At 42.8% G+C, this 8,294-nt stretch overlaps 1 protein-coding gene across 7 annotated transcripts in view; it reads left to right on the plus strand.

Moving 5' to 3' along the window:
- The window catches only part of LOC137438964 (DISP complex protein LRCH3), a 94,143-nt gene extending 88,473 nt beyond the window's left edge, over window positions 1-5,670 (plus strand). For all 7 annotated transcript variants that reach the window (XM_068134472.2, XM_068134474.2, XM_068134477.2 and 4 more), the window contains one exon: window positions 394-5,670. In XM_068134472.2, coding sequence (XP_067990573.2) covers window positions 394-516 — 123 coding nt within the window. In that variant the 3' untranslated portion in view covers window positions 517-5,670. The remainder of the gene's footprint in view (window positions 1-393) is intronic.
- The last annotated feature ends 2,624 nt before the right edge of the window (window positions 5,671-8,294 follow it).

Below are 8,294 nucleotides of genomic sequence, written 5' to 3' on the forward strand. Positions count from 1 at the left end.
TCCCCAACAGTTTTCTGGACGACAGACTGCCGGTAGGGGACATGTTTTGCAGCGCAATACTCAGAATGCTTGTTATTATTATTTTTTTGTGATGAGCTCCCTGTAAATGATCTTCAAAACAGGTGTTTAAATACACCCAAATACTCCGTTTTCATTCATTCACTCCCTTGGAGTTCGATAAGTATGCATACAGTTTGGGGCCGCTAGGTTTTGGAGTTATTGAGGACACACACACACACACACACACACACACACACACGACACACACGACACACACGTCACAGACGGTTTCTAGGCATACTGCTTTGTATGTAATGTCATGTGTCTATCATGGCGGATGTGCAGAGCAAACTGATAATTAAAAGTGGCTGTCATGGTCACGATCTATTTCAGGACCACCTTTGTCTGCCTCAACACATTTTAGAGGAGAAGGGCCTGTTGAGAGTGGCTCTGACCGTACAGAGTCTCGTTGAGCTGGTCACCGGCGGCAAGAATTATCACTCGGCTGCCGTTTGATCGGCCGAAGGTTATCCACTGGAGTTTCGGTTGGCTCAACGACTGGCAGATTTCGCACGTGTTTTCATCATTACTCCCCCTTCCATTAATAGGTCACAATAGACAATGTCGAGGATTTGCTTTGAACACCTTCTGGTGATGATGATGACGACAGTGGTGCAGTTGCTGTGTTGAGTGGAATTGGATCACGGACGAGCAAGAGAATTGGATTTCGAACGATCAGCTCCGCTTTGGGCCTTTTTGTATGTGAAGAATGACAGGTGCAAGTTGAGAACGAATGTCAGAGTTGCTTGGCCTTTTGTGAAATACTTTGTTTTATACTTTCAATTCCACTCCAACGTTTTAACATGTTCCTCATGGCATCTTGGAAATGAGAAGATTCATTGGTATTCTCTGATTTGTTTTATAGGTTTAGGTAAATATATATATATATATGTAAATATATGCAAATGGGGGTATATATATATATATATATTTCCATTTTTAATACAGGTTAATAATCTCTCAGCCCTTCAGGTAACTTTTCACTTCCTGTCGAGCGGTTTGCGTTTCACCATTGCTGTTCAATAAGCTTACATTTCTGAAAAACATTTTGTTATTTAAATTTTGCTCTATGTAAAGGACCGTGCCAGGATTATAACTGATTTGGGAAATGTGTTTGCCTTCTCTACTTTTGTTCAACAATTGCAACTGTCTCTGTTTTGTTGAGTAGAACTCGTGTAAAACAGATTGTGCTTTAAAGTTTGCGGATTGAAAACTTGATGTTTTAAGGGTTCAAATCCAGCCTTACTCCATTGAATCCTTGTGCTATCAATCACTGGAGCCAGAATTTACTTCATTCAAACGAACGTACTTTGTATTTTGGATTATATAGGAATTCATGAAACCTTTGTGAGGAAAATATTCAAACCAGCAAAATCGTCTGCTTTTATCTTGCTTTTGAAACACTTTAGTTTTGTATTGATTACTATCGTTATTATTATTGGTCCTTGTACTCTGTGCATTCAAATGTCATTGGTTGAGTTTGATACTTTTTCTTCCCCAAATTTGTATTCGAGTAAACACTGTTATCTATGCTTTTGATGCACCCTGTGTACTCCACTGACAGGGACGAAGCATAATGGGATGTTTGCTCTCCAGTCATGCAGGTCTTACTTCTCGACTCCTTGGTTATTTTTCCCAGCTCGACTGCTCGGTTGCCCTACCTTTCCCGGCCTCTCAATTGCCCTACCCTTTCTGGCCGCTTAGTTGCCCTACCCTTCTCGGCCACTTAGTTGACCTGCCCTTCCCAGCCGCTCGGTTGCCCTGCCCTTTCTGTCCACTCGGTTTCCCTGCTCTTTGTTCACTCGGTTTCCCTGCCCTTTCTGTCCACTCGGTTTCCCTGCCTTTTCTGCCCACTCGGTTGCCCTGCCTTTTCTGTCCACTCGGTTGCCCTGCCTTTTCTGTCCACTCGGTTGCCCTGCCCTTTCTGTCCGCTCGGTTGCCGTGCCTTTTCTGTCCACTCGGTTGCCCTGCCCTTTCTGTCCGCTCGGTTGCCCTGCCCTTTCTGTCCGCTCGGTTGCCCTGCCCTTTGTCCGCTCGGTTGCCCTGCCCTTTCTGTCCGCTCGGTTGCCCTGCCCTTTCTGTCCGCTCGGTTGCCCTGCCCTTTCTGTCCGCTCGGTTGCCCTGCCCTTTCTGTCCGCTCGGTTGCCCTGCCCTTTCTGTCCGCTCGGTTGCCCTGCCCTTTCTGTCCGCTCGGTTGCCCTGCCCTTTCTGTCCGCTCGGTTGCCCTGCCCTTTCTGTCCGCTCGGTTGCCCTGCCCTTTCTGTCCGCTCGGTTGCCCTGCCCTTTCTGTCCGCTCAATTGCCCTGCCCTTCCCAACCCCTCGGTTGCCCTGCCCTTCCCGGCCGCTCGGTTGTCTTGCCCTTCCCGGCCGCTCGGTTGTCTTGCCCTTCCCGGCCACTCGGTTGTCCTGCCCTTCCCGGCCGCTCATTTTCCTTTTCCCTCCCGGCTTCTCGTTTCAGTTGCTCTTCATTGTGTTGTTATGATGACGGTGTGCACTTTTCTAAAATGATTTTCATTTTTAGTTTGTACTCTAAATACCCAGAAAACCTTCCTTTTGCTGGAATGGCTTTTCTGTCCATTTTTCCTTTTCTCAAACAAACCTTTTTGGAGAGTTGCGTTTGGTGTTTCAATCCATCCCAAATATCCAGCCAATCCAGCAGTGTGATCCCTTTCCTGTTTCAACTGCATTTTACCGAATGCGGATGTTTGGCATAATCTGGAATTAACTTCATCACTGAAATTTATGTTTAAATACTTTTTAACTTCACTCCATGATCACTCATGCCTTTCATATTTGTAGTTTCAATGCCACCAGCCAAATGTAGACTTGGCTGGGATTTGTTACACTTATTTGTATGCATTTGTTCTATTGTAATATTTGTAAACACAATTTGTTAATAACCCCCACACCCTATGGCCTGCAGTTTCAGATGTTTGACTTTGAAGGCAAACCTCTTGGTTATTGTGCTTAAGTTTCTTCTTTCCTTGATGATGTATTTGTGATTACAAAAACAAGATTGGTAGTTTTTAAAAATAGTTTTATAACATAGAATGTTCTTTGCATCAATGTTCGTTCTTTATTGCTATTTTCTGCTTGTGTACCTCGCGTGTACGTAAAGAGAAGATTATCCCGTGCTGTTTTGAAGTGTTTACCGATTCTGAACCCGATGGACCCGTCCAATGGCCGTCTTTCACCTAAAAGTTTAGCAACGCTTATATCGTCGTCTTGGATGGGCAGGTTGGACCGACCGATCAACTTGACCAAACGGTAACGAGCTGTCCGGCCAGATTAACCGATGCTTTACGTGTAACATTCCCGTCCGGGGGTGAAGACTACAGGTCGGACACAGGATAAAGGTGAAGTCATTGTTAAACCGAAACACCAACCGTTATCCCTTCATGTAAAAAGCAAGCTGGGTAGGAATGGCCTGTGGTCATATCTCCTATTATTTATTTTAATCCTTTTTATTTTTAATTGTTTTTTAACCTGATAAGGCACTTTTGCACGTAGGCAGCCACATGCTGCACTCTTATGCTGCTTTGCGGCGATGACTGTAATTGTCACCGTTTGCTTAAACTTATATTGGCAAGATGTTTGTTCTTTTAAGATGATTATTCTTATTGTTAACATAGCTATGCTGTAAGCCAAGAGGTTCGAGTCACCTTGTTTTTTGGTCATTCAGATGTGCATTTGACCGGGGGTTTAAAAAATGCATTATTAATGGCACCCTTGCTATGATCAGAGCATTCTGATTTATAGGGATTTATTTAATCAAATTGGTAGAACTCGCAGGTTGCCCGTGCCCGCACGGGATTCTAAACGGGGTAGCGAAGGCGATAACTAGACGGCTAACACAAAAAAAACTGTTCACATTGTGCATGAAACTTGGCAGTGATGTTCTTATCGAGACTCTTTCAATCCAGTCAATTAGTCAACTTGAAATTAAACATGGTGGCCATTATTTTCAAAATGGCCACCAAAATTGCTAAAATGTGCCATAAATGTTTCAATATTGAATTTAGGATGGATGAGTGTCTTAATTTTCTAATTACCAAATTTACCTAACGACCTCTTATGGATAATATGTAGTTCTGTGATTTTGTATCGATACTCGTATGTATTAAATTCAAATTCAACTTAAAAAGTTTATGGCACATTTTAGCTATTTTGGCAGCCATTTTGAAAATAATGGCTGCCATGTTGAATTTTGAGTTGGCTAATCGACTGGATTTTGAGTATGTATCTCCACTAGTGCATAACTGCCAAGTTTCATGCTTTTATCACAATGTGAACGGTTCACCATAATAATGGGTGTTGACCGCCCAGCAAAGATGGCAAAAATGCAAACGGCGTCTTCTGTCATCGAGCCGGCAAGCTGGGAGCAACAATTCCCATCTATTGCCACATCTGATGCAATTTAAATGCTCTAACGGTGGCGAGGTGCTCCATTTGAAACTTTGTTCGATTACATGCAGTTTTTGGATGCCGAAGGTCCGTAATAAAAATTTCTATTGGTGTCAAAGCCAATGACCAATTGCAAATAGTAGAGTAGGATTACCCATTTGCTTCCAAGGACGTGTACTCCCACCTCGAAAATTGCCGATTGGGTTCATCATCTGAGGTGTAGTGTTCATTAAGGATCTTTTGTGAATGTTTTGCTGAAATCCAAAAAAGCAGGAATGTCTCTTTGCTTCCAGTATACTTTCTTTTACACTCGACCTAGGTTTGGAGGAAAGGCCCGGGTCGCACGTACCTTTTATGCCGTATTATTTGGTTTGAGATTGTATTGCTGCTTGCTTGCTTATTGACAAGTTTAACTTTGTAAATGCTCTTCGTTCACATAACAGTATTACACGCGTACGTGCTTTCGGTTTTGTAGTAGCACGTGCAAAATTTACATTGGCTTTGAGGGGTTGGGGTCCGTGATCATGGATTCATGGTGGCACGAGTCTAGCGTGGGCTGCGGGTCAACAAGAGCACCGGTCGAGGTCCGCATGGGTCTGGAGCATGACTGGATGGGTAGGCCTTAATTTGAAATAGCCTTTCTGGTGAGCTAAACGATAACAGGTGGATTTATAAAATGTAAAGGCATTCTCATTTTGTTGGAAAACTTCCTTCCAAAGTAAACTCTCTTTTGACAAACAGAAATATACTCGACGCCAAATCATTGCTTCGTTTAGTGATTGGCACACCGTTTTGTATCTTCGTGACGACGATTATGTGCAGATATGAAGAGTTTGAGGATTAAAGAAAAAAAAGAATTATTCAATTGTGGTTAGTAATATGGTTTGTACAAAATAAGGATTTTATTTTGGAGAATAGCTGTTATATATTTAAATTTATATTTCACCATGGACAGACAGCATTGATGTTGATGTTCTAAATTTAAAACAATTTCATGTATTTAAAGCTGGTATCGATTTATCTTTTTTTTTTCATTTAAAATACGGTTTATACGTCTGCAGTAGGTATCTGTATATTTGTAAAGCTTGTTCAACCATCAGGTCGGAGGATGAAAAATGATGCCATTGTACAAAAGGAATGCATTGTATGTAAAATGTATGATACTCGCCTGTGTTTTTAATATTTTCATTAAAGTGTTTAATGTACCTGATGTTTCTGTCTTGTTAACTGGAAGACTTTTGCCCCCCACCTTCGTGTACCCTTGAAAGGGATGGGGGACCGGACTTGTATGTGGTCGTGACGGGATAGGTTGGACGCTCATCTTTGAGCTGTTCTGGTTTTGATTCCCAATCTGATAAAGCGAACACAGGTGTTTTGCAGACAGTGTTGCACTGATGAACATCTTGTAGCTTAATTTTAAGAGTTGCCCGTTGTGTACTGGTCCCTTGGCCAAATTCCTGCCATAGTCCACAAAAGGGAATTTTCAAATTTTTTTTTTTTTTTTTTCAAAATTTTTTTTTTCAAAACTACCAAATTCAAAAAAAAAAACCAAATCAAAAAAAGGAACTTTTTCAAAATTTCAAAATTTCAAAACTACCAAATTCCTTTCCCACAAAAATTTCAAAAAAATTTTCAAAAAAAAAAAATTTCAAAATCCACAAAAACAAAAACATAGTCCACAAAAAAATTCCTGTCATACTGTTGCATTGGTAATGTTTTCAGCTTTTCTAGAATTTCACAAGATCAATGTACTATGTAGTATTATTATACAGATGTTCGATCAATGGAAAGACAGCCTCGTGTTGGTTTAACGGTTAAGGTGGCCGGCTTGAGATCTGAAGGTCCTGAGTTTGAGCCCCTGTCATGCTGCTGAATTAACATGAGGTGGGTTGACTCAGCCTGTCCTGAGTTCAACAAAATGAGTACCAGCTGACTGGTAATGGGGGACATTCCATCAGCAGCACAGCCATGTCCCCAGAAAATGATGCAGCCCATGGAAGGACTATGCATTGCGAACGACCACCAATGGCCCAAATTATTTCCATAACCTTGGGTTGGCTGGGGAACATTTGTCGGTTTTGAATCAGCTGGCAAGCCCAACCTTCAACTTGAAAGTGCCAGGAATTTGTAACTTCATGGTGCTGGGGATAACTCACCTCGGCACGAAAGATTCCGTGGGAATCTTAACATCCACTAACAGGCAGTGTTAGCAGGTGGATCATCTTTGAATCCGTCTGAGGACTGCACACTCAACGCCTTACCACCCTGCATGTGAAACACCAGGATGGCAGTTTGCAGCTGGTCAGGTGAAGCCAGCTCAGAGATGAATGAAACGAAACAGCAGAAAAGATTGAGGGGAAAAAAACAACAAAAAACGCACTTGTCACGATTGTCAAAATGGAAAATTGGGCAAAAACAATTCAGGAAAAACAAGGTTGGAATTCTATTGTTTTACAACAGGCATTTTAAGGCCATTTTCCCTGCTAGAGCGGGGGTTAGCCTTGCGGTCCCCATGACAATCTTCTCCATCTTGCCCTATTTTCTACATCTCTCCTTGTTAACCCCCTTGCCTGCATTTCTTCTTCCACCATCTTTAGCAAAGTCTTTCTCGGTCTTCCCCGTCCTCTACTTCCTTCTACATTCATTTCCACCACTCTTCTCAACCAGTCACTTTCATCCTTCATCAACACATGACCAAACCATCTCAACTTTTTTTTTTTTTTTTTTTCAAGGTTCTCAACTTTTTTACAGATGTATTGAAATGGTGTTCGACTCCGATGGAGGAAATAATAAATGCACAAATAGCTGTTTTTTATGGCACGTCATATTTGAAGCAATTGTGTACAGGTGTGATATTTTGTCGATGTCCATCCATGCCCAGAATGCACCACGTGAGTGAGTATCATTTCTCACCTCTATCTCAGACCACACACACTTGAAGTACCAACCGAGAATAAGTTGAAAGAGGTGACAGTGAGGGAGGCATTAAAAGAGAGGCTGAGTATGGTAGAGGATGATGTGGTTGAGCTTAAGTGGTTGGATGTCAATGAAATAGTCTTGGGAGCCGTTGGTGAGGTATGTGGATGGACAAAAGGACCACCGAGGCACTCGGAAACATGGTGGATGATGAAGTTGGCAAGAGGATTGACGAGAACAGGAAGAAGTTCAAGGAGTGGCAGAAGGCGAAGGGTACGGGAGCAGAAAAAGCAGAGAATGAAAGTTAAGGCAGCCAAGAAGGCTGCAAAGAAAGAGGTAGCAAAGGTGCAGGAGGCATGCAGGAAAATGTTTGGAGAACGCTTGGATTCGGAGGAGGGTCAGAGAGCGGTATTCAGAATTGCAAAAGATGTGATGGGGGTGAGTTGATTGAAGGATGAAGTTGGACAAATCGGAAGCCAAACAGTTCAATCTTGGTTTCTTCAGGCCACAGAATCTTGTTTCTCAGAGTCCTTTAGGTGCTTTTTTGCAAACTCCAAGTGGGCTTTCATGTGTCTTTCACTGAGGAGAGGCTTCCGTCTGGCCACTCTGCCAAGCCCAGATCGGTGGTGTTGCAGTGATGGTTGTCCTTCTGGAAGTTTCTCCCATCTCCACACAGGATCTCTGGAGCTCAGCCAGAGTGACCATCGGGTTCTTGGTAACCTCTCTTACCAAGGCCCTTCTCCCCCGATTGCTCAGTTTGGCCGGGTGGCCAGCTCGAGGGAGAGTCCTGGTTGTTCCAAACTTCTTCCATTTAAGAACTATGGAGGCCACTGTGCTCTTGGGAACCTTCAATGCAGCAGAAAATATTTTTGTAGGCTTCCCCAGATCTGTGCCTCGACACAATCCTGGCTCT

The sequence above is a fragment of the Myxine glutinosa genome, chromosome 13 (genome assembly GCF_964187855.1).
Source record: "Myxine glutinosa chromosome 13, kmMyxGlut1.1, whole genome shotgun sequence".
In the NCBI taxonomy this organism is placed as follows: domain Eukaryota; kingdom Metazoa; phylum Chordata; class Myxini; order Myxiniformes; family Myxinidae; genus Myxine; species Myxine glutinosa.